The sequence below is a fragment of the Neodiprion lecontei genome, chromosome 3 (genome assembly GCF_021901455.1).
Source record: "Neodiprion lecontei isolate iyNeoLeco1 chromosome 3, iyNeoLeco1.1, whole genome shotgun sequence".
NCBI classification, from domain to species: Eukaryota; Metazoa; Arthropoda; class Insecta; order Hymenoptera; family Diprionidae; genus Neodiprion; species Neodiprion lecontei.
This window is the reverse complement of record NC_060262.1, coordinates 6,169,463-6,195,780: the sequence shown is the minus strand read 5'-3', so window position 1 is coordinate 6,195,780 and position 26,318 is coordinate 6,169,463. Positions and strand designations below refer to the sequence as shown.

General features: G+C 38.5%; 2 protein-coding genes across 7 annotated transcripts; both read right to left on the bottom strand.

The window, feature by feature from the left end:
* Nucleotides 1-4,228: 4,228 nt before the first annotated feature.
* LOC107223520 lies at nucleotides 4,229-22,337 on the bottom strand. Of its 6 annotated transcripts, none has more exons than XM_046735472.1 (8): nucleotides 22,134-22,337; nucleotides 17,898-18,008; nucleotides 14,902-15,147; nucleotides 9,718-9,963; nucleotides 8,866-9,059; nucleotides 6,371-6,566; nucleotides 6,114-6,262; nucleotides 4,229-6,026 (listed from the first exon to the last, which is right to left on the bottom strand). In XM_046735472.1, exons 3-7 carry the CDS (start codon nucleotides 14,963-14,965, stop codon nucleotides 6,135-6,137), a joined length of 828 nt encoding a protein of 275 aa, XP_046591428.1. In that variant the 5' UTR covers nucleotides 14,966-15,147; nucleotides 17,898-18,008; nucleotides 22,134-22,337; the 3' UTR covers nucleotides 4,229-6,026; nucleotides 6,114-6,134. The 6 variants fall into 6 exon arrangements, with proteins under 6 accessions (XP_046591428.1, XP_046591430.1, XP_046591431.1 ...); XM_046735474.1 differs by having other exon boundaries at nucleotides 6,119-6,262; XM_046735475.1 differs by having other exon boundaries at nucleotides 8,866-9,038.
* On the bottom strand, nucleotides 10,412-14,892 carry LOC124293659. The gene is made up of 2 exons (XM_046735471.1): nucleotides 14,489-14,892; nucleotides 10,412-14,167 (listed from the first exon to the last, which is right to left on the bottom strand). Exons 1-2 carry the CDS (start codon nucleotides 14,501-14,503, stop codon nucleotides 13,286-13,288), a joined length of 897 nt encoding a protein of 298 aa, XP_046591427.1. The 5' UTR covers nucleotides 14,504-14,892; the 3' UTR covers nucleotides 10,412-13,285.
* Nucleotides 22,338-26,318: the final 3,981 nt, after the last annotated feature.

The following is a 26,318-nucleotide window of genomic DNA, read 5'->3' as shown; positions in this document are numbered from 1 at the left end:
GAATTCGAATCATTATATACGCGAACTGCAGTTTTATTTCTGTTCACGCGACAACGTCACCTTCCTGTTCAACGGGAAGCGGTTATTATCGCAGTAAAAGATAACATAATCACGGTTTCAAGTGCACGATGGTCTGACTTTTGTTTCTGCGATTCGTTCTCTTCTAAAATTTCAATAAGAAAAAAATGTTATAAATGGAAAATTCCGTGTGACGCCGGTACAATTGTGAATCAATGCGAATTTTCGGTACTGAGGCAGTTCTCGGTAATGAAATCGTAGATTGATTCTTATGTTGGCGAGTAAATGTACTACGCTTGATTCAAACGCATTTGGTGTAAAATAATATTGTACGTAAGCGCGTAAATAACAATAATATCACGTACCGTACAAAATCATTTTTGTTTTTTCTTCTGTCACGTATTATATGTCAACAGTTTTTAAAACTTTGAATCTGATCCCCTGAAACATTTGAGCAGCCCTGTGCATCACGTTTCTCTTCGAATTCCGCAAGCGACTCTAGAATATCTAAGTTATTGTATGGACCAGCCACGTCCTGCAACGTCCTCCCTGAATTATCCCGTACGTTGACTTCGCAACCTCGGTCCTCCACAAGCCATTTGAAAAAAAAAAAAAAAATAACATCATGATTCACAAGAATTGAAGAAAACATTACCGATTGACTATCATCAATTTCGTGATAATCTTCCTCGCGAAAAATAATGAAGTTAATTGCTTTCCAATTGATATTAATTTATAGTTCGATTATTTATTTTAAAATGTGAGCTTGTTATAAAATAATAATTTTAACTCGAAGTCAAGACTAATTCGACCAAATAGTACAATATATCTATATACTTTGCCAAATTTTCATGTGATACTAAATATTTATAATTTCGTTGAATATAAGTTTCGTCGATTATTGAAGAAGTATTATAATTCAATCATAATTATTGTTACTGATATCCGATCTGGTAAAAAATTTCAATTTCATAAATGTATGATATTTCAACTGATTTAATTGTTAATTCTAACTGTTATCTACTTTCAAAATTTTAGAACGAATATTGTACAACTCCCTATATATTTTTAGAATTTCAAAACGATAATGGTCGAACCCCAGAAAGTGCTACTAAATGACACAATTGTAATACGCCGATATATTTTTACGCATGTACTGAACACCAAACGCATTGTTAACAATACTACATATTTTTTTCATTCAATCTTACCATTTTTCTATTTGCAAAATGTTTCTTGGCTCTCCTGAAAAATTCACGAAGATGGAGTTGGACAATTTGCTTATTACAGCGTCGATATTCTTTACATTGAACAAGGTTTAGTCATAGTATTTCTAATGTGAACGAGACATGACGAAAACACTGCTCTATGGTTTAACGAACTCAGTCAACAATTACAACGAAAAATAAAATTTCAGGTAAAAAAAGACAAAAGAACAGAAAGAAGAATTGTTAGTGTGGAGAAGGCCAGTAATACGAACCACAATAAATTATGAATTCATTTTGAAAACGGATGGTAGTATGTATATGTATATAAAAACGGCGTGTCTTAATACGGTGTACGAATGAGCAGATGATTGAATGATATTTTGAAACAAGAATTATTATTTCAAATTTCATGTATACCAATTCGTTTACTTACTCGTTATTTCTGTAGTAGGGGAGACCGGGGCTAGAAGTTACATGGGAAGGTTGTTACAACGGTCATTAGTTATAAACTATGGAAGATGGTGCCACGGTTTAAACTAAAAAAGCCATGTTCTAACGTAAGAAACAAATTTTGCGCCGCTACAATAAGTACGTGTAGTGCTACAAGACTGACACGTAAGTAAATATTTATAAATGTTTTACTTTTGGTCCGCCATCCATAATAATGATTTTAGTAGTATAGTGACAGGTTTTATTCTATCATCCCACACCGAACACTTTCCAAGATTATACAAATATGTGACGTAATATTTTAGACGCTATACGCATGATTTACGTCACGTTTAAGCTAATTTTCTGGATAAAAAAGAGTTAAATGTCCGGCTAAAAAACGTATACCATACCGTAATGAGACGCCCGTTCGGACATCCGAGATACGGCTTGTGAGCGTACCATTTGCGACTCGTGTACGTATAATTATGTAGTCTTCCCATCTCAATACGTAGCTTTATCTAATAAACACCACTTCCATACGTATAGTGTACGTAGTATTGGAGATGTGGTATGTCTAACACACCGGAAATTATCCAACATTGTATATATATTGGACGTGATAATTTAGTCACAATACGTCTCATGTACGTAAGTAAGAAGCATATTTTTTAGATAAAGAAGAGCTAAATGTCCGGCTATCATACGTATAGCGTACTGTAATGAGACGTGCATCACGACGTCCAAATTACGGATTGCGAGCGTACCGTTTGCCACTTGTGTACGTACATGTACATAGTGTTCTTATCCCGATACGTCGCTTTATGTATCAGGCACTAATTCTATACGTACAGTGTACGTAGTACTGAAGATGCGTTACGTCCGCTATTCGAAGATCAGAGGTATAGTCTTAGATATCGAAGAGCTGAATCATCGGCTCGGATACGTGTACCGTACGATAACGAAACATTTATCCTAATGTATGAGGTACGAATTTCGAGCTTTCATTTACCAATCTTCTACGAACAGCGTATGTAGTTCTCCCATACCAATACATCGATTTGCAGTAGATGTTCCAATACCATACGTACGGTGCACGTACTACTGAAGATATGGTACATCTTCGTTACAAACATTAGAGGTATAATCTCAGTTAACGAAGGGCTCGACGGCCGCTTACGATACGTATGCGAAACGATGACGAGGTATCCATTCTTACGTAGAGGACATAGATTTTGCGTATTCCAAGGACCAAGTTGATACGTTTGTGAAGGATCAGCGACCAGGAGGTAGATTGAAGAATGACGAAGGTTTTGTCGGAATCCGGTCAGGTATAAAGATATGTTCAATTGATGGGCGAACGAACATGTTTGCGTTTGCGACGTTTCGGCCAATTTCGCAAATTTCATACATATCCTAAAAATTGTCGCTTCAACATGTCACAATATATAGTCTATAATTAAGTTGAAAAAAACAGTAACTATCCCTACCAACATAGTCTCTGTTCTAATTAGAATGTCTTCTGAAACATTTTGTAATTATTATAGCCTGATGATGGTCGGCGGGGCGCGGCCGAAACGTCGCAAACGCAAACATGTCCGTTCGCCCATTAATTGAACATATCTTTAAACCTGACCGGATTTCGACAAAACCTTCTTCATTCTTCAAGCTGATACGTATATCCCACATTATCGTCTTATAGCAATATGTCAGCTATACATGGATGGAAGGTAGTGTGAGATTATACAAATAACAAAATATATTTAATTCTGGGAATCTAGCTTCACCAGTCCGACGTCCGATTTTCCTTCTTTACAACAATTAAATAATAGAATATCGGTTCACTAGCCGTACAATCCCTACAGGGCGAAATTACAATGGTTTGAGCAACTTATCTTCTCTAGATGCCTCGTCGATCGTTGGCTCTTTCTTTTAGACTCCGGGGACTCTCGCATGGTGATTTGGCGGAGAATTAATTTGTGGAATCTTCCGATGTTCAACTCGATCGGGATGGGCCGTCCGTATCCAGTCCACGTTACCCTCCCTTCCTCCTTCTCCAGTTATTATAAATTGGCACGCGACTGATCTCTTCAACGTCCCCGGAGAGAAAGAGAAAGAGATCCCGTGGTCCCCGAAAATCTTACCCCTTTCGCTGGCCGAGCGAATACCGCGAACGTATCGGCTATTAACGCTACTCGGCGCCGCGTCACCGATCTCCTCTAATTTACCATCTTAGTGGCCTAATAAGGCCGCGAATATTTGAACTTGGCATCGGCACTTACAGTAGAGTGAACAGCTGACTCACTGGCGATGACACGAACACTGAACGATCACGAGACTTTGGCCGTTTGTTGTTTTTCTTTTGAGATAATTTTCTAACACAACACGCACTAAGTGATTTCATTCCTCCTATTCCGCTAGATTCGACCAATGAAATCACTTAGTCTCGAGTTATGTCAGAAAATTGATGTAAAAGGATAACGCCTACCATTTAATGCGGCTCTCACGGAATCTGGACGATAAATTCAGAAATACTACTACACGGAAATGGAAATAAAGATTATGCGTAATAGTAAGTAACAATTACCATGTTTGTTATTCGGCGTCATACAAATGGGATTAAAATATATTTGGTAGTTGATGTTGGGAAAACTTGAATGCTTATTTATCGAACTTGAGGTTTTAGGTACAAAGACAGGGCGTCGTCATCTCTGCCAAAAATGTTCATTTGATAAATCACAAGAGGTTACGACCGAATTCAACACGTCATTTGTTATATGATCCATTTTGTGAATTCGCGAGAAATATATAAAAAATTACGTAATGAATTACAACAGCACGCCTCATCAAATAAATTAGATCAAGAATCACATACATTCGACTATGTGATTTTTGATGTAGTATATCTGATGATTCGCATTTCTGCGATTCATTCCGTGATTTTTTATATATTTTTCCCGAACTTACAAGATGAATCGTGTAATGAATTACGTGCCGATTTCGGTCGTAACATCTCAAGATTACTAAACGCATCGCGTAAATCATTGCCGTATTGTTCCAATTACAAGTTGACCCTAATTTGAGTTTGATTTCGAGTTCCAATTATCAGATATCGCGATTTTATAACCAAATACGAGATGTGCATAGATTTCTACGACTGGTCGAAATTGTGCAGAATTGCGTTTCATTTTCTCGTAAAAACTAGCCTAACATATCACTTATAATCAAAGCACTGCATGTATACATAAATCAATGAATAGACTTATACGAGTAAATTTTCTCAAACGTTTCCTTCAATCGGGAATGTGTCATTAGAGCGACAAATGAAGAAAGTAACAGATTTAAACAGAAGGTAACAGTTTTCCAATAATTTTAACGTCCGCATTTCATCACTGCCAAGTCTTGTACTACAATTTCGATTGGCTTCAATATATATTTATTCAAGATGGATATTCAGGGCTCATAGCAGTCTGAGTGGTTAAAAAAAGTGACAAAAGTGACGACAATTATTTGAAAAGTGACCATCTAGTGATAAAAAAGTGATTAAAAAGTAACATATTTTGGAAAAGTTATAGATGTAATTTCAGAGTATATGGTTTACACCCACCTGTCTGTCCGTTAGGGTGGAGCTAAAATGTAAGATTTTCTAAAGTTGATATGGCTGGGTGTGGAAATGCTGTGGGTGCGCTTGCAAGTATAGAAAATTTTTTGCCGCACCGCAAAAGTTGGGATTTCCAGCTCCAAAGAAAAGGTAGAGGGAGAGGGCGAGGAAGAGGGAGAGGGAGAGGGAGACGAAGAAGGAGACGGAGCGGGAAAGGGAGCGGGAGACGGACGGAGACGGAGAGGGATAATTTTCAATTTATCGATCAACCGGATCTTCAAAGTTTGCTCCGGAGTTTCGTCCGGAGAATTGTCTGTACCTGCACGTGCCCCCACAACTTTTCCGCACTTGGCTGTATCGTTTTTTAAAAATTTCGCATTTTCGCTACACCCTAATAAAAAAGTTACAGGCAGTAAACAAAAAGAAAAGAAATTTCGCAGTTTATAAAAGTGAGTTAAAAAAAAAGTGAAAGTCAGGAAAGTGACACACTATGAGCCTTGAATATCTGATCGAGGATTACGAGCGTTCACACATATTTCTATCAAGGTTAGCAATTGAGTTTAAAACTGGTTTCAAATTACGCTACGTAAGAAAGCCTCACTGCAAGCTATCATGCAAATCATATCCTTACACCTAATGATCAAGCAGTCTCCAGTTTCTAAAAAGGAACGTCGAACTTGCACAACCGGAGCGTACTTCTTGAAAGCTGTGGGTTCTATGGCCAAATATGTATTATTCCAAGCAGAGGAAATGCGAATTAGACATCGGAACTGAAATTAAAGAATCGTGTATTATAGTATAATTTTATGATCCTCTGATTCAATTTAAGGTGGACTGAGTTGATCTTTGGCTCTTACCGTACCGGCTCGTTCAAGCCCTCAGTTTTCCGCAACTGTGTTTCTGCTAGTGCTACCAGCCTGTTTTGCTGCAGTTTCGCTAAGCCATGCTTTAACTAACGTTACAAACTTTTCGAGTTCAGTATCAGGCCGTACTTTCAAAACTGCTTCTGCAAAATGATCCAAACATTACTTAGGCACAGTTCAAATATTATGTACCGCTGTTTCTAGCTATTTTCTGAACAAATTACAATTTCGATTCTGATGAGATACTCAACTGTAGTAAACATCAAAGATTTTCATGCCCCGTATTTTTTTAGATCCCTCATATTTTTTCCAGGGGTCAAAAGTAGTAGCGTTGTCTTCAAAGATTTTGGTAAGAGGTTGTTGTACAGCGTAGGTTAAAGTCCACTTTTGATGTAGCTTTCTTTTATCCTTCTGAGTCTCCTCAACTAAAGTTTTGAAGAATTCTTCCTGCGAATTTGGAAAGTGTTACTCTAGAATCTAGTTTGACAAACCAATCGCAGTGATACAACAACCAGTTTTTTTCTACCAGCATCTTCGTTAATTTTCGTCTCGATAAATTGTACAGTTTGATATACTAACACATTGAGGAAACAAAAATATTTTTGGTTCGGAAAAAAAGTAATAAACTGAAAAAGTTTACGAAGACACATATTAAATATGTTCTAAAACGAGGTTGGAGAAATAGGCTCGGAGACAAGTCCAAGTCTCCGAGTTTGGATCTCCGAGCATTAGTACGTACACAAATCTGATGTTGTGTCATTCGATTTGGCCATCATCACTCAGTGGTAATATAAAATACATTAACATCAAATAGTAAAATCGACATGCTGTATTCAAATTTTACGTAGTAAAATACAGAGACTTTGCATGTGCTCGTATCTTGACATTTACCATTCCAATATATGAGACGTGCTCCGTTTCAGGGGCCATCCATAAATAACTAAGCTATTAACACAGGCGTGTAAATATTGATCGTTTGAAAACATTTTGAACTTGAAGTTGAAAGGCAATACAATAGTGGAATAGTGATATAGATAGTGGAATTGCACATTCATTATAATAAAGTAATGTAACAAAATACTCGAGGACACGTGAAATGTAAGCTTGAAAATAATCAACTTGTACCTACAAGTTGAAATTAATTTGTTACTTCAAATTTTTATCGAACAGCATCCCCCCCCCTCTTCACCCAGTAGGCCGTTACGCAATTTATGGATGGACACTTAATAAATTTACTCGCTTAGGTAATATAAGAAGCAATGATTTGTGTTTCATACATGTCTGCCGTACAACCATTCAATTGTAAAGTATGTACATACGTACATAGGCACAAGGCTGATAATTGTTGGAATACAGAAGGGAGGAAAAAAAAAAAAATTGAAAATCAAAAAATAAAGATTCGGTAGCACCCAAGCGGAGGGTTGCAAAAATCTGTGATACTTTCTTCTATTAATTAAAAATTTTTCCAACCTCCAGTTCGGAGCTACCGAATCTTCACTTTCTAACAGCTGTATATGGGGCATTCCACGTCACTTCGCCGGGCCATGGGCCTGACCCCTTCCGATTTTAATGTCCAATTTATTTTGGGTTCTGTTTGGCCCAAAATACGACTTCAAATTTTCGGAAATTTTTATTTCATTTTGAAGGGGTTGCACGAGCTCAAAAATCATGAATTTGTGAGAAAACATGAAGAGGGATCGTTTTTAAATTGATGATTTTTTATCACAGAAACTAGGACCCAAAACATAATTTTGCGTCCTAGTCCGAAAGTGGGCCGAGAATCACCATTGTCGATTTTGTTTTTTTCAAGAATATTTTATTTTATTTGGCGGATGTTACGTCCTCTAGACTTCTTATTCCTTTCCCACACTCTTAGTTACCTTACGCTCTGTGGTCTACTCTTATCGTCCGCGAGTCAGCAGATTCTTCTGTAACTCGCGGCTAGCTTGCCTTCTACATCCCGCTAAACTAAGCAGATCCATCCTAGCGCTCAAGCAAGACACCTATCCCTCTAAACCAAGACCGTACCTTTTTCCCTCGACCGACTCCGTTGCATTGACTACTAATAAACAATCATATACTTTGAATCGTTTACCTTCCCTTAATACCGATCCCTTTCTATTCCATTCACTTCCTGCATTGGGAGTAGTAGCACGCGAGTGCATAGTCGACGTGAACGGACCCTATGATAGCCAAATAACACCTTGGCTGGGCGTGGAGTAAGCTCCGATTACCGCTCATCGGAGCCTACGCAATCTACCCCGCGACACTTGTGAAACTTTTTTGATTTTTTTAGAATAAACGTAGATATAAAATAGTCACTTAGTGAAAAGTAGAGCTTCTTCGACAATTTTTGGGCCTCTTTTTTTATTTTCTAAACTATTTTTTTTTTTTGTTTTTCGTCCGCAAAATAAAATAAAATATTCTTGAAAAAAAAAAAATCAACAATGTTAGTTCTCGGCCCGCTTTCGGACTAGGACGCAAAATTATGTTTTGGGTCCTAGTTTATGTAAAAAAAAAATCATCAATTTGAAAACGATCCCTCTTCATGTTTTCTCACAATTTCATGATTTTTGAGCTCGTGCAACCCCTCAAAAATAGAATAAAAATTTCCAAAAATTTGAGGTCGTATTTTGAGCGAAACAGAACCCAAAATAAATTGGACATGAAAATCGGAAGGGGTCAAGCCCATGGCCCGGCGAAGTGACGTGGAATGCCCCATATACACATCTGTGACTGTACTCACCAACTCTTCAGCTTTCCTGTCATTTTGAGTTATCAGATCTTCTAACGCCATCACGTCTTCCACAGTTCTCAGTTTAAAGGAGCCGTCGAAAATTGTACTTCCGGAAATTCCCACACTTTGATTATTTGATTGCGCCATTGGCGGCGATAACCCCAATTGTTGTACACCCGTTGCTATTCCTCCAATGTCACGTTCTATCAGTCGATCGAAAACAAAATGATGATAAGAGTATCACATTTTTTGTAAATGGAGCCACGAAAGTCAGGTAAAGGTCAACTTGGTATTTTAGTTCAAATACAAAAGTATATTTCTTTTTCCATCGGTATCTCAGAGGCCATAAAATTTTCCGTCAAAAAGTACTTACAAACTTACTACCATACCTCGAATAGTGATAAGATACGAGCCAGTCAAATTGCTATGGAGTAAGTTATCGCTAACTTGTTTAGTCTGTGCCTTGAGAATTTTTTTTCTTTTCCTTTAATTATGGGAAAATGATGATGAATTTGTTGGAGGTAGATTAAAATAACTTGCAACCGATACTCAAAAGCGACAAACAATAATTAGCGGATCAGAGGGTCCGTCGTGCGCTGAGTTACCCTATTTAAAAGACGTTTTTATCTAAACTTAAACAGAAAAACCAAGCGTGCACAGAAACTCAAGAATTGACTGCTTCATTCATGTTACAAGACTATATTCAATTTTTTCTATTCATACGGGTCTTCAGAAATACCCATCTCGATCACTGTTCATGAGGTGGGTTGAATTCCATAGAAAACGACCATGGAAGGTACTCAAAAGTTTTCTCCTGATCTCCAATTACTTAAAAATGAGTAATAATAATGAATGATTTACCATTGCTTTCAGATGCCACGGGATCTTGTGTTCGCGGAGTCGACCTTATGCTATCATCACTCTCATTAATACTTGTTATTGGGGACGTCGAAGCTGGGATCGGCGAGCGTACTCTTTCCGGATTCTCTACAGCTACATTTGGTTCATGGCTTGTGCTCCTTAATACGGAATTCCTTTCATCTTCAGTGTCCGAGTCAGAGTTTTCCCCCAGGTGCTCACACTCACCCATAGCTTGATCATACGTCCCTGTAACAAATTCAAACACTCCTTAAATAAATTGAAAATCAATTCTTTATATTTATGTATGATTTCAGATCACTTTTTTGTAATTACCGATGATCTACTTGTTAGTCAACATAATCAGATTTACTGTGATGGAATTCTTTCAAATAAATTGAAATTAGAATTGACTTACACAGAACTAAGAAGAAAACACTGCTGTCAAGATAAATTCCTACGTCGTGTTTGTATATTCGTTATTATGAGTTGAGAATATAGGTAGATCAGGCTACTTGAAAAATATGTCACTTAAGAAATTATTCTGATATTATTATGATATTCTGATTCAAAACCGGACAGAGTAAGAATAGAAATAAAATAATAATGTTAATAGCAGGTGGACGTTTGCATAACTTGATATAATGTGAACTGTTCCTTGATGCCAATGAAATTATGGGATCAAACGAATTTACCTGTAAGTGAAGTTCGATCTTAATTGTATGAAGCGCCTCTTCCGAAGAGATCAGAATGTAGTTATTTAAAGTTCGTTACGGCAGATATTCCATGACTCAGAAATTCGATATCCTTATACATTTATTTTCCAAACGTATTATACAATGCATCTATCCAAAATCGCTTTCGCAAACACGCCTTTACTCCCTACAACACGACGGTCGTAGAACCTAGCGAAGGTCCCCGAACGTTCTGTCCAGCCGGCGGCTTTTCTAGTAGCGTCTATTTTGACCCCACTCTTTTTCGCGGACGAAGTCGATGCATGACGAGTGCTGTAAGTATCAAATACGTCTTTAACCGCGCCGGAATTTTAATTTCGATCAACCCCGTTGATTTTTCTATATTCCGAATATCGATTGACGCGAGTGTCTGCATACGCTGCGCTGTGACTAGTGCCAACAATGTAACCAGCTTGAGGGTAAAAGTCTCCGTACTCCGGCGTCTTCTCCCAACTTGGGCCCCCGCAACAGCGCAATCGCGGATCGGCAGCTGTTCAGTGTGCCATAAGAAGCGCCCATCTCAAATTCGGCAGACAAAAATCTTATTATTTGTGATGTGTCACATTTGTACGGATCTATGCCCTCTCCATGGCAAAATGACCACCACTTTTTTAGACAGCTGTCATATTGTCTGAGTGATGAATCCGACAACTAGGAGAGCATAATAGAAAGTGCTTCCTCCGGCACGCTTCTCCTCTTCAGCGCTTCCCGGACAGCCGTCCTGCCACCAGGGTAATCCTCCTCCAGATCGGGTGCGGTTGTCTATCGAGAAAGCGCAAAAGGTTGACGTTTTGTTTAAAATAAATTGGTTCGCAATCCAACATGGCAGTTAAGACGGGGAACCAAACCTGAGCTGGCCAATACGGTACAATTACGATACCTCTAGCACGGTCGTCTCTGAATTTTCTTAAAACGCGTGAAATTATTGCGAACGGCGGAAATGCATAACAAAACCATCGGCTCAAATCTACCGTAAATGCATCCACCGCAGCTGAGTCGGGGTCTCGCGACCAAGAAATATATAGCCTACATTTCGCATTTGCTCTTGTTGCAAATAAATCTATTTCCGGCTCCCCCCATCTATCTTGAATCTCGCCAAAAGCCGAATTCGATAAAGCATATTCTGTTTCTGGCCTAAGTCGTCTCGATTCAAAGGCAGCTTCATAATTGTCCCGAGACGAAATATATGATTCGAAAATGTAAATATTTTTTCTCTCGCACCATTTCCAAATTGTTCTTGCTAGCCTACTCAAGACTGGAAATTGAATGCCGCCCATCTTATTGATATATGCGATCGCGGTAGTATTATCGATTCTCAATAATATATCGCAGTCTTTCAGGTTCTTCGCGAAACATTTTAAGGCAAACATGGCCTTCAATAATTCTAAATAATTAATGTGGTGTTATAGAACGCACTGCTTTGCGAATGTGAATTTTCCACCACTCAAAATCTACCTGTAAATCGTCTGAGAGATACATGCGCGCGTCAAAATTTCCGTGATTCGGCCCGAGAGCCAAGAATTATGCTCGCTCAAAATTTTTCATGTGAACCCATCCGTACTTCAATGCTGAGCAACACGAACCTAGTGTTCCGATTAATCCCTCAAATTCTCGGATTGTACAGCGGCTCATTCTACTAAATTTTTCAATATTTTGTGCAATCTTGACAACTTTTTCTTCCGGAAGCCTGATATCCAATCTTTCGGAATCGTAAATGAACCCGAGAAATTTACGTCTCGTCGAGGGAATTACGTGACTCTTTTTTTCATTAATAACAAAACCTTACTCTTCAAATAACCGTTTTGTTATATGAGTATTTCTCAAACATTCCTCATATGAGTCCCCCAGAATCAATAGATCGTCTAAGTATATTACCGATAGTAATCCACGCTCTCTGAGATGCAACACTGCCGGCTTAATTAATTTTGTAAACGTGTACGGAGCTCTGTTCAGCCCGAAGGGCATACACGTAAATTGATACAGTTTCCCTTCGAAAATAAACCGTAAAAATTTTCGATCAGATTTCGCAATGGGAATTAGATAATACGCGACCTTTAAGTCAATAGTCGTCATAAAACATCCGCGAGTTATCATTTGCTTCACCGTTTTTCCGTCTTCTAATTGAAAATGCTCCGTAGCTGTAAATTCGTTTAGCTGTTTTAAATTCAATATAAAACGGTGAGAACCATCCGGTTTTGGCACGAGAAAAATTTTTGAGATGAATTGTCCGGTCTCCGACTGACACTTTTGTATCGCGCCTTTCCCCAACAACGTTACGATTTGTTCTCGCATTGCCTTCCTTTCTTGATCCGACCACCGAGGCCCGGCGGGTGGTGTGTATTGGTCTACCTTTGATGTAAAAGGTATTCTATAGCCTGTGACCCAGCTCAGGATGGTTTCGTCCGAGGTTACTTCGAGCCAGGTTCGTTTAAAAAAAGCTAACCGACCGGCCAATTTACATACGTTTAATCGCTTTTCTTCAGAGGCTGACGGTCTTTCTGCTGATAATTCCTCCCCCGTGACGTGGACTTGTTGCCTCGGTTGTTGCGACTGTAATTGTTGTAAGTTTGCTTGTACCCGCCCCCCCTCGAATAAGTATTCGGCTGATACTGGTGTTGTTGAGGCGGGCCCCTCGAGTTTTCTGAATTTTTTCCTTGATCCGACAATTGCTTGGCGGGTTGTTTTAAATCCTTCGATGATTGCTGTAAAACTTTAACAGCTTTTATTTTTTCGCTAAGTTCTTTCCCAAACAGCCAGTCGCTCGATGACGAATCTTTCAGCGTGTCTTTGAACGGTGCCTTAATGTTTTTCAGAATCAGACTCTTCCGGCTCGATGTTTAGTCGTGTTGCAGGTCCGCCAGGAGTTTTGCAACGCCGTTGAGGGGTTCTAAATATTGCTTCTTATCCGCAAGATTCGATTTGATCAGCAGATCTATAACCTTCCCCACGCCGGCGAGCGAAGCAGCGGCCTTTTCTTGTTTTTCGACAATTCTTTCGTCTCTTTTTACGACTGTACTATCCAAGGCTGCCTTAACCTCCAAATTCAATTTGGGAGGATCGATGAAGACACAATTCTGCGGAGGCGAAATCTTTTTCAAAAACCCTTTCCGTTTCTCCGCCGGGAGACCCTTCTCGATAATTTCCAGCCAAAGCGTCACGAGATGACTGTACACCGCCGGGGCTGGCACTAGTTCCGGTCTGAGACGTTCTCCGAACACTTCCAAAACCTCTGCTTCCAATTCGGTCTCTTGTGTCTCGGCTGACACCTCTCCCGTACCTGGCTTCGCATTGGCAAGAATCGCGCCAGTCGTAATGACTGGGGTATCCGCGACATCTCGAGTGTTCGGTTGAGCGACGTTTGTTTTGTCGCCGGAGTTTCCCTCCTGTGGGTCGAACGAGGGAAATATCGAGTGCGCGCGTGACTGCGAATCAAAAAGTTCTCTTGGTGATTCGCTTCTCGAGTTTCTTGCGCGATCCAGAGACAACTCAGTCCCACTGCGTCTATCGCGGTCGCGACAGCTCGCAGGATCCGTGTACGAATGATTTTGTTCTCGTTGATAGGAGCGACTACGCCTAGAGCGACGATCTTTGTCACGACGATTTGCATAATCGTCGTAACTCTTACCGTCGATGTAACCTTGGTGAGACGTAATCATCGCGATCTCTTCTATGAGATCGACTCCGTGATCGACTCCGTGTCGAACCCCGTCTTCTGTCGCCTGTTAAAGCGAGAAGAGAACAAAACCAAAATGAATCGGCTTGTTTATATTTGTCTCTTGTTTATAGAATTTAGGGTTATTCGCTTCCACGAGTCGGTTGCATACCGCTACGTGAAATATTGTATATGGCCGGCGGATCTCACACTCGCGACCGTTGGACGATCGTGAGACAGAATCCGCCTGGCATAATGTACAGGGTTATGTACACATACGATGTTGCAGACATCGTTCTGACACATTTATGGTTTATGGTTAGACCAAAGAAACACATTTTTCCCTTTCGTACGATATCGAGTCCCACGAAGAATCTCAAATACTTACTACGCTTGTCTTCATGGTTTCCGTCTATTTGCTCTTGGAATTGTTTCTCCAGCCATTCGACTCGATCTCGTAGTTTCTTTCGATCCTCGTCGTCCGACGAGCGATGCCTGTGTTTCTTTTTTCCCATTTCTCTTTTTTTTTCCTTTTCCAATTTCTGAGTAAACGTGTGACGTGATCGGCACAAAGAAGAAGAATGAGTTGCGTACCGGAATATACATGGAATAGGACCGGAACAAAAAACTTGAACTATAAAGATTGTGGCGACATCGGTGCATAGTAGGGGCACTACATTCTGATCTTGAGGAAGAGGCGCAAAATACAATTGCATGGGAGATGTGATATATTTATACATCAGATACATGATGTAATGTCGACATCACAACAGTGTCAAATGATCGATTAATTTGACGTACCATATGGTCCATAAGTTTTCTTTATTTTGTGAGATATCCAATTTCCCCCCGGTGGTGTTCTCATCTGAGCTGCAGTTCCAATTTCCACTTGTTGTTCGGCATTTGGAAGCAAACACAGTTGATTTTATGGCCACATCCATATATCTGGTATAATAAAATACGACCGGTCTTCAAATAACACAACCCAGAAGAAGTTCAATTCTGCACCATTGTCCATCGCCATCTTTCAAAAGTGTAGCACAACACCTGATACAAGACCAAAACAATCAACAGATAATTATGTAACAAATATATGTGTTTCATTATATAAGTCATTCTACTACAGTCCCAGTGTATTTTTACCACACAAGTGGGAGATCCAGGATAAAAGATTTTTGCCAAGATCCACTGAGATTTGAGGTTTTCCTAACAGACAGGTACATTTATCGGAAGCTTTCCCGATCTAATTGAGAAGCACAACTCTGTACTAAAATTACGATGATAAAATAGACCCAGGGCTGTAATGCTCGTAACATACATGTACTAACAATAAGACGGATAAAAGTTCCCAGAATATTACAGAAATAATGAAATAATAAGGTTTTTGTGTGAAGCATCTGAAACTCACGCATCAATATTTTCCGTCTTTTCATATACATCAGTGCAAAAGTGAGACAGCTGCTGTACTGCCTGTTCCATATGGAATCAACATGTATTCACATTTGACTGAATTGACTGGCCAACTTCTCAACGGCCCTAACCGGTCAACTTTGTTAATACCGACCAAAGTTGAAGGACATGGTTTTCTATGTACTGGTCCAATTTTGCTCCGTGCTCTACCAACAATGCGACATTCGCCGTCCGGAGATGTTGCAAAATTTTCTATGCATATTATCTGATCGCCAACACCGCTGCAGTTATTGGGACGTTTTCCAGAGAGTGTGAAATTTGGAGTCACTATGTTCCGGAACTGTGGATTGGTACATGAATCTACAAGAGGGCCGTTACTATGTTCATCTCTTTTTACAATGTCAGTAACCGCAGTCTTTTCTTTGCTAATGAAACAGTTTTGCATTTCCGTATAACGACGGTGTAATTGCTCGAGTGGCCTGTCTGCTTTCCGGAAGAATTTTTTGAGAATCTTCATATAATTTTCGTAACGGATCATGCTGAACGAATTTATAGTCCCAAAGTTTCTTACATCGTCAGGTAAATGTAAGAGAGTGTGCACGTTGCGCGATGAATATTGTGGTCCATAGATTCTAGCAAAAGATCTGATAAAATCTATAAGTAAGCTCTCGGCGTAATTCACATACTGCAATAGTTCAAAGTTAAACAGTATTCTAATAGCGACATGTAAGGCCAGAAAATTGTGATAGATTTTGCCTTTCAATTGTTTCCGGAATACAAATGGACCGGTATAAAATGAACGCTGACGGAATTCTGTTGCTTTCCACTGAGCATGACTGTTCGATTCTCTTGGTCTCCGAGCAAACTCTTTCGGTGGACAGCGTCTGAGATGGATCAACAGTTCCGAAATTGTTCGTAATGTACTTAGCTTTATGCGATACTGACGGCTCTTCGTCAGCCAAAGATCAATCAATTTCTTAACAATTCCCAATAGATGCATATAATCCGGAGAAATTTGAGAATCAGGTGCAAAATGTGGTATTTCCATGTTGATGACCTATAGATTTTTTAGATCTTATGGGTCAAAATAAGCACCTCTAATTTTTCGACATTTTTCCGGCATTTTGTAAAAGTGCGGCGATCCGAAATATCCTTTACAAGAAAATGAACTTGTTCAAATCAAAGAAATGTTTTTTTTGAATCGGGTACTCGAAAAACACATCTTTTTGTCATGATTCAAAACTGGGATGACAATGCCGAATATATTTGTTTTTAATACCGATTTTGAAAAAAAAGTTCTGGTCCGAATTATTCGTTTAAGATCGATTCTTGTAGTAAAAAATAAAATAAAAAGAAACTCTGTGCTGATAAAACTCAATCATCTTTTTGATTCAAGAGTAAAACGAAGAAAATGATTTGTTTTTGATCGAATTGAGCATCGTTTTCTCGAAATCTCAAGTGTTCAATGCTGTTATTGAATAAAGATTATTATTCATAATCACAATTGTTGCGTTATATTGTGAAGGTAAAGAACAGGGTCAACTTCCTCTTAGGCCACCGAAAAAAAAAAAAAATATGTAACAATCTAATCCAGGGCCGCAACTTCTTGCCCCAGACCGGGGTAAGATTTGACAGTCTGTTAAAGTTTAAAAAATTGCATATCTCAAGAACGATTTGCGATATCCAATAAGTTCTGTTGCAGAATCAATATTTGATAGTAAACCTGAAGCCGCATCAATTAGGGATGAATTCGTATTTATACATTGTGCGAAATTTCATTTCTTGTAAAAAGTGTTGCTTCAAGCCCCGGTCTCCCCTAAATCAAAAAAAAGATAAGTAAACCCCTTTCTTAGAGTAAATAAACGATAAAAATTGCAATAAACTTTAAAGAAAGCAAACAAACTGATGGTACTTCTAGATATTGCGATCTGCAACAAATTTTGTTTGTAGTCTGATCCTGGTATCTCTGAAAATAAGTTTGTCTTTCCGTTTAACGGAATATTTCTTACAATAGAGTAATAACCCGTTTCAACTTGAATTCGTTAGTTCGATTTTCGTTTCTTTTCTTTTGAAGTCAATAACGTGGCCAGAGTTGAGTCGGAAATGAACTCCTACGTATATAACTCAGGAATAAAATTCAATTATTCCTTGGGGTGATTTCTGCCCGCGGGAATACATTTACCTTTTATTCCTCTTTGAAATAATATACTATGTTATGTGAAACCTGGATAGGCTAGCCAGGCTGGAATCTCAAGAAAGTGAAGCGTATTTTACTCTTAATTAATGCGTGAAGATGAATACGCATAAAGCTTTTCAATCGTCGCTGTGAAATTACAAACAGCCCGCTTAATATGCGCCTGAGAAACAGAATTAGCAGAAATACATACCACGTGAAATTCCCCTGCCTCTGTCGTACGCTTGGAAATGAACGCCACTCGGTTCAGCGAGTTCAGTAAACTGTCAATCTGTTTGATCGGCGATCAGTTGTCACGTGCGTTCTCAAAAAAAAAAGAAAAATCCCATAGATTTTTGCAAGTTTAATAAAACTCAATCAAGTATCTTGCTCAGCATGAAAACTAGAAGTTGTAGCCGTCACGAGAACAAGTCCGACAATGAGAGCGAATGAAGGAGAAGGCTACGTTCGGACGAATACATTATTGCGATAAGTACACCCCCCCTCTCTTTCCTGCGGTAGGACTCGCCCAGATTTCATCCGGTAATGAAACGGAAGTCTTTGCGAGGCGTCGCGTTTTTTCCAATGACGCAAACTCGTGGGTTTTCACCACAAACGCGAGAAAGAAAGATAACAAAGAGAACGATAACAGATCGTCGTGAAGTACAATGTAGAGAATTTACGTTATTGAACTTTATAGATTTGAGGAATAATCTGATGTTCTGGCATTTAACGCACTAGGAAATTACACTGAAATGAATGTCGTTTTCGAATAGCGAATCACTCGCGCGTATGATTAGAATTACTCGATAATATTTTAAACACTAATATATGGTAATAATTGTCCGCCGCGATCTCAGTAATGGTGATAAATTTTCGCAAATAGATACAATGTACAAGACCATGTATCTTCCTCTCAAATAAGACCGACTAATACCGCCGTCTTCTCGTTTTTCAAAAATATCAATAATTATCAGGTATTTATGCGATAACGAGTATTTGGGAACCTCACTTCAACTACTCAAATATAAAACTTCGTTAATTCCTTGTAGTCTTTGAATCGAAATCATTATTCCATACAAGATCCTTGAATTCGAATCATTATATAAGTGAACTACAGTTTTATTCCTGTTCACGCAACAACGACACCTTCCTGTTTAACGGGAAGCGGTTATTATCGCAGTAAAAGATAACATAATCACGGTTTCAAATGCACGATGCGACTTTTGTTTCTGCAATTCGTTCTCTCATGAAATTTCAATGAGAAAAAAATTTTATAAATGGAAAATCTTGTGTGTCGAAGATTATTGCTAGATGTGGCGTCATGTGCTGCTCGTGATTCCGTCATTGACACCAACTCGTACAATTTATTAGCTGCTTTAGTTTACTGTCCAGGTTGACTATCATTGGGGACTTCTTGAAGGAGATCATGCAGTCACACGGTTGGATTACCGCAACATTTAAACCGGGGACCATGATTCGCATGATTACAGGGCTTCTTAGTTAACGTGAAGAATACGTATGCCAATTGTAAAAGTTTCGTCGCAGCTGATACCGATTGCTGCACGTATGACTCGCGTATAGTTATGGAATAGCTGAGGTTAGCTGTTGAACGATTCTGATAACATAACTGTGATGTATGAAGTATGTATAAGAGACGCTTGCTGAAGGAGGTCTCACGCGACGCCTCCTAGATATATCGTGTATATGTGTTAGGTTGCAACAGCCCTTCAATTATTCACCAATCACGTACGGTACAAATGCGTATAAAGAACGCGAAGCAAACACGCCGATATCGTACAAGCTATTCGTGTCAAATATACGTCAGTCAGACGTGTGACCAAGAGCTTTGGAATTCACGTAATGTTTATGTCTCGTATATATATCGACTACGTAAGGAACATACGTATACGCGCCTTACGTTGTGTATATGTATATATATATGACGTACGAAACAATTTATTATAGCTTAGGGAGGTTCGACCGAATCTTATGTAAAAAATGATTTCCAACTTTGAGCTTAGAAATTAAGTATACATATAAATAAATATGTAATTTATCATATCCTAGAATTTGAAAATGATTCAACGTTTAGTTATTTAGATATTAAATTTTAAAAATCACATTCTCTCTCTCCTTATACATGGGCTCTTATGGCGGACAAACTTTTGTAGAGACTATTTTTATTTTTTTCAATATGAACCTCCCAACTTTAACGAATAAAAAACTACACACAAGAAACTTAAACTATTGTAAAATATAAGAAAAATCTAAAAACAATACATTACCGATACGATTTTGAAGATATTCGAAGTTGAAGCTTATTTTTTTAACTCTGTTATCGACGGCTATTTACTTGAATTAAGATTTGGCAACGCCGCGTCAACGGCTGAGAAAAAAGAAAAGGATAGAAACATAGTTACAGCGAGAAAAAATACAGAAAATGACACAATGTTAGAAATATAACAACAATTGTTCATATTGGTAAATAAATTAAAAACAATGTCTCACTCACACACTCATGCACGTTTCCGTAATGGATATAATGAAACGCGCTGTTGCTAAATCTGTTTAATCAATCCGGCGCGTAATAAATACGAAAGTCATTTTATTACTTTATTTTATTAAATAAATAAAAATTATAAATTATTGAATTTTTCAAATGATTTTGAATTAAATTAATGAATTTTAACAAATATTAGGATAACTGAAGGTTGAATAAAATTTAAACATCATCTTGACTCATAAGTTGCGGTCGAACCTCCTTAACACGCAGTCAGATCTAGCAACGTTCTGTATACGTATTCCGCACACGGTGTTCCGTGTGGGATACAAGTGTCCAAAAGTTGTGTGAACGCTACTTTTTCTACACTTTGAAAGGTTGGAACGTTTCAAGTATATTATAAAAAAAGTAAAATTAAGGTCAAACGTTACAGCAGCTCGGGATATATTGTGACACTGTCACAAGTTGCCCCATTGATACGAAAAAAGTATCTAAATATATTTTTCTTGTTGGATGAGAACGTACGAAGAAAAGAAAAATCGCGTAACCACATCTTTAGACGTATAGGGCACTCCACGTCAAAGCAGCGGGTCATCGCCCGACCCTTGGGATCTTGATGACCAATAGATTTTTTAGATCTTATGGGTCAAAATGAGCACCTCTAATTTTTCGACGTTTTGCCACCATTTTGTAAAAGTGTGGCGATCCGAAATATGCTTTATAAGAAGATGGACTTTTTTAAACCGAAGAAACTTTTTTTTAAAATCAGGTACTCGAAACACACATCTTTTTGTCATGATTCGAAAATGGGATGACAATGCCGAATATATTTTTTTTTAATACTCATTGTCAGAAAAAAGTTCTTGTTCAAATTAATTGTTTAAGATGGATTCTTGTAGTAAAAAATAAAACAAAAAGAAACTCCGTCCTGATAAAACTCGATTTTCTTTTTGATTCAAGAGTAAAACGAAGAAAATGATTTGTTTTTGATCGAATTGAGCATCGTTTTCTCGAAATCTCAAGTGTTCAATGCTGTTATTAAATGGAGATTATTATTTATAATCACAATTGTTGCATTTTATTGCGAAGGTAAAAAACAGGGTCAATTTCCACTTGAGTCGCGAAAAAAAAGGGATATATGAAACAATTTACCCCAGGGTCGTAACTTCTTGCCCCAGACCGGGGTAAGATTTGACAGTCTGTTAAATTCTAAAAAAAAATGCATATTTCAACAACGATTTTCGATATCCAATTAGTTCTGTCGAAGAATTAATATTTTATAGTAAACCTAAAGCCTCATCAATTAGGGATGAATTCGTATTTATACATTGTGCGAAATTTCATCTCTTTAAAGAGTGTAACTTCCAGCCACAGTCTCCCAAAAAAAAAGATATGTAAACCCCTTTTTTTAGAGGAAATTAACGATTCAAAATTGTCATAAAATTTACAGAAAGCAAACAAATTGATGGTACTTCTAGAAATTGCGTTCTACGATAAATTCTGTTTGTAGTCTGATCCTGGTATCTTCGAAAATAAGTTTGTCTTTCCGTTTAACGGAATATTTCTTATAATAGAGTAATAACCCGTTTCAACTTGAATTCGTTTGTTAGATTTTTGTTTCTTTTCTTTTGAAGTCAATAACGTGGCCAGAGTTGAGTCGGAAATGAACTCCTACGATTATAACCCCGGAATAAAATTCGATTATTCCTTGGGGTGATTTCTGCCCGCGATAATACATTTACCTTTTATTCCCCTTTTAAATAATATACTATGTTATGTGAAACCTGGATAGGCTGGCCAGACTGGAATCTCAAGAAAGTGAAGCGTATTTTACTCTTAATTAATGCGAGACGATGAATACGCATAAAGCTCTTCAATCGTCGCTGTGAAATTACAAACAGTCCGCTTAATATGCGCCTGAGAAACAGAATTAGCAGAAATACATACCACGTGAAATTCCCCTGCCTCTGTCGTACGCTTGGAAATGAACGCCACTCGGTTCAGCGAGTCCAGTAAACTGTCAATCTGTTCGATCGGCGAACCGTTGTCACGTGCGTTCTCAAAAAAAAAAAGAAAAATCCCATAGATTTTTGCAAATTCAATCAAACTCAATCAAGTATCTTGCTCAGCATGAAAACGAGAAGTTGTAGCCGTCACGAGAACAAGTCTGACAATGAGAGCGAATGAAGGAGAAGGCTACGTTCGGACGAATATATTATTGCGATAAGTACACCTCCCCTCTCTTTCCTGCGGTAGGACTCGCCCAGATTTCATCCGGTAACGAAACGGAAGTCTTTGCGAGGCGCCGCGTTTTTTCCAATGACGCAAACTCGTGGGTTTTCACCACAAACGCGAGAAAGAAAGATAACAAAGAGAACGATAACAGATCGTCGTGAAGTACAATATGGAGAATTTACATTATTCAACTTTATAGATTCGCGGAATAATCTGATGTCCTGGCATTTAACGCACTAGGAAATTTCACTGAAATGAATATCGTTTTCGAATAGCGAATAACTCGCGCGTATGATTAGAATTACTCGATAATATTTTAAACACTAATGTATGTTAATAATTGTCCGCCGCGTTGTCAGTGATGGTAATAAATTATCTCAAACAGATGTACAATACCACGTATCTCTTTCTCAAATAAGACCGACTAATACCGCCGTCTTCTCGTTTTTCAAAAATAACAACAATTATCAGGTATTCATGCGATAACAAGTATTTGGGAACTTCACTTCAACTACTCGAATATAAAACTTCGTTGATTCCTTCTAGTATTTAAATTGAAATCATTATTCCATACAAGATCCTTGAATTCGAATCATTATATACGTGAACTACAGTTTTATTCCTGTTCACGCGACAACGTCACCTTCCTGTTCAACGGGAAGCGGTTATTATCGCAGTAAAAAATAACATAATCACGGTTTCAAATGCACGATGGCCTGACTTTTGTTTCTACAATTTGTCTTCTCATAAAATTTCAATGAGAAAAAAATTTTTTAAATGGAAAATTCCGTGTGACGGTACAATTGTGAATCGATGCGAATTTTCGATTCTGAGGCAGTTCTCCGTAATCAAATCGTAGATTGATTCTTATATTGGTGAGTAAATGTACGACGCTTGATTCAAACGCATTTGGTGTAAAATTATATTGTACGTAAACGCGTAAATCACAATAACATCACAGACCGTACAAAATCATTCCTGGTTTTTCTGCTGTCACGTATTATATGTGAAAAGTCTCAAAACTTTGAATCTGACCAACGCAAGACAATTGAAATATTTATTCACCTTTTGTAAAAGCCATTTCTTATCGGCAATCGGTACAGCAATACGTACTGCAGGTTTCTCACTAACCCCTTGTTGCAGGCAACTACCACGCCACCTTAGCCGAAACGGTTTCGTGAAATTGCTGCTCCGACATATATGGCGGGCTACTTACATTTTAACTACTGATTCATGGCTCCATCTAGCGGCGTCGTCGGCAAATGTAATCGTGTGTTTCTCAGGTTGCCCACAATTAGGCGGACTACACTTCTGTCTGAAAGATCTTGAGCGGAACCTTAAACTAGGCGGCAGTTTATCCAGTTGCGTATAATAAGGGACATGTCAGGAAAACGCTTTAGATCCGTACGATTGGGTATGAGAGAAATTTTACTCCCATATTGATTGCAATAATCATCTTCTCTCATGCTATTCCAAATTGTACGTTTTCGTTCACGTGTGGTATACGGTCCTTTCGGAACAACTCCGTTTGTTAGCACGGGGCTGATGCGAAACTCAGGAAATGGTCAGAGTGGACTTGTTCCCCGAATTGCCTATAATTAGGGGTCTCCTGATGTGCATCCACGAAAACTCATGGTATGACCCACAGTATCAGCAATACTCCGAGATGTTGTGGAATTATTTGGACTACGTATTGGTGGTAAATAGTCTGACTACATTCGGTTTGATACGGTGGATATGAAACTGCAGGATCTCTGATTTCCTTACCAATGAATGACGGGTAGATTTTCTACGGTACATCTTTTTGAGAAGAAAGTTGTTTTGACTCGTACGAGTGCTGATTATACAGTGTTTGATTCGTTGACACATACCTTTGCTAGTATTTGTGAGTACATACTGTATATAGAGTGGATACAGCTGTATAAAAAAAAACCATAATTACATGCAGAAGACAAGTGTGTAAGTTTAATACCGAAATTCACGTCCGCATATCAATAATTATTTCGGAACTGTTATCCTTCCAAATTATTCGTCACTGGCTAACAGTGGATTATTATAAACCGCACGGAGATCGAGAATGAATAAAGTATCCAATCTCAAGAATAATTATAGAAGAGGATGCAAGATGATGAATAGAGAGCGAGGATGAATCTTAAAAACACATCGGTCATCATTTCTCGATGAAAGATATTATATATATTTATCGCTTTTATTTCCGCGATCAGTGGCGCTTACTTTTTTCTCGTCTTTTTCTACTTCGCAGTACCTCACTGGCTGCACGCAATGGTATACAATATAAAAAGAATTTCGAACATAGTGTGTACAGGTACACACACATACAACACGGAGCTGATTTGCATCCATATTGCGTTTGTTTTGTTATTGGAATTAGGCGGTATTGACTTGAAATTATGCTAAAATCCTGACACCCCAAGGGCTGAAAGCTCGCAGTGCTCGCCTTTTGTCATGATTAATTCGGTGGCACCTCCTCCTCCCGAAACTTTTTTACTCTCGCATTTATTTGCAAACCTCAACCCCCCGCCGGATTAGATGAGCATTGGGGGCGTTTCAACGAGCTTACGGTAAACTTGACCGGATAAATATTTCATTTATGTTAAAATCGGTAAAATCAGATGCAGAGTATGAATCTGTGTGAATTAAACAAATTTACAAGAACTCAAGCCAACGATAATCAGCGTGTTAAAACTTTTCTATTCTCCTATCAATGAATTCACGCTCTTTTCTCGATTCGTATAAAAGGAAAGATGTCGCTTCAACGAATAATTGTATGAAATGCAATGTATTCGTTTAACTGTTCATAGTGCAGATTTCTCTCGATAAACTTTGACACAAGTCTCGCCATAACACGGCGACCGGAATTATTGCAAGAATCATTTCTCCATCCAAGAATTCCCCGATCAATGTTATCGCACATTCGCCGGCCCGTTCCAGCAATAACATAATTTGCACCGCAGAGCAAAGCTGTGGTCGCGATTCAATTGATCGCACGGGTTATCGCACATTATTTTTTATTGCCATTTGAGATAGAACGTTACCCATTTGTTGATGGTATAAACCACGAGACTGGGGATTGTGAAAAATTCTGCGATATATTGCAACGTTTGGAAATAGTCGAGGGTGATAGAAATGATGGAAAAACGAGCTTTCCATCGATAATAAAAGCGACACTCGATCAACGGCGTGCGGAATCGAAGCCATGCGGTTGTTCCGGTCAGGAAGTTGTAAGCATGGTAAAAGTTTCGATGGAGATTCTCATACGACCTCCTCTAACGCACTAAGTCAGTGATGAGAATTAATGAATAAATAATCCGACCGAATATTGCACGGCAACTTCCCATTTAGGCTGGCCAAACAAGCGGGAGGGCTGATCTCCTACCTCGTTTCGGTTGATAATATATAGGTGTAGTTTAACCGTCGTTGCCTGTTACACGCAGCGTTAAATGCCTGACTAGAAAACCGACCGGACGACGGTTGCCCGCATTGCACCAATTTGGCATTCACCAACTATACGTGGATTAATGTCTCAAGGGGGTTAAAAATTTTACTGGTGAAGATGAAATTGTGAACTTTCATTAGTGCATAAACATTCTTTGAAATAAACGGAAACCGATCAAGATATGTTGACGAAATGTGTGGAAATCATTGCGAATCACGTGAAATCACATGACAGCGGTGAAAGAATCGCGCGATAATTTAAATCGTTTTTTTAAATCTTGGCATGAGCGACAAACCGATTCTGTTCATTGACATTACACGGACTTCTTTCTTACCAAGTGATTTCATTGATTTCTAATTAATCCAGTGATTTCCATCGATTTTTAATGATTTCCCAGAGTTCCGCATGATTTCCAGTCCTGTTTTGTGATCGCGTTTGGT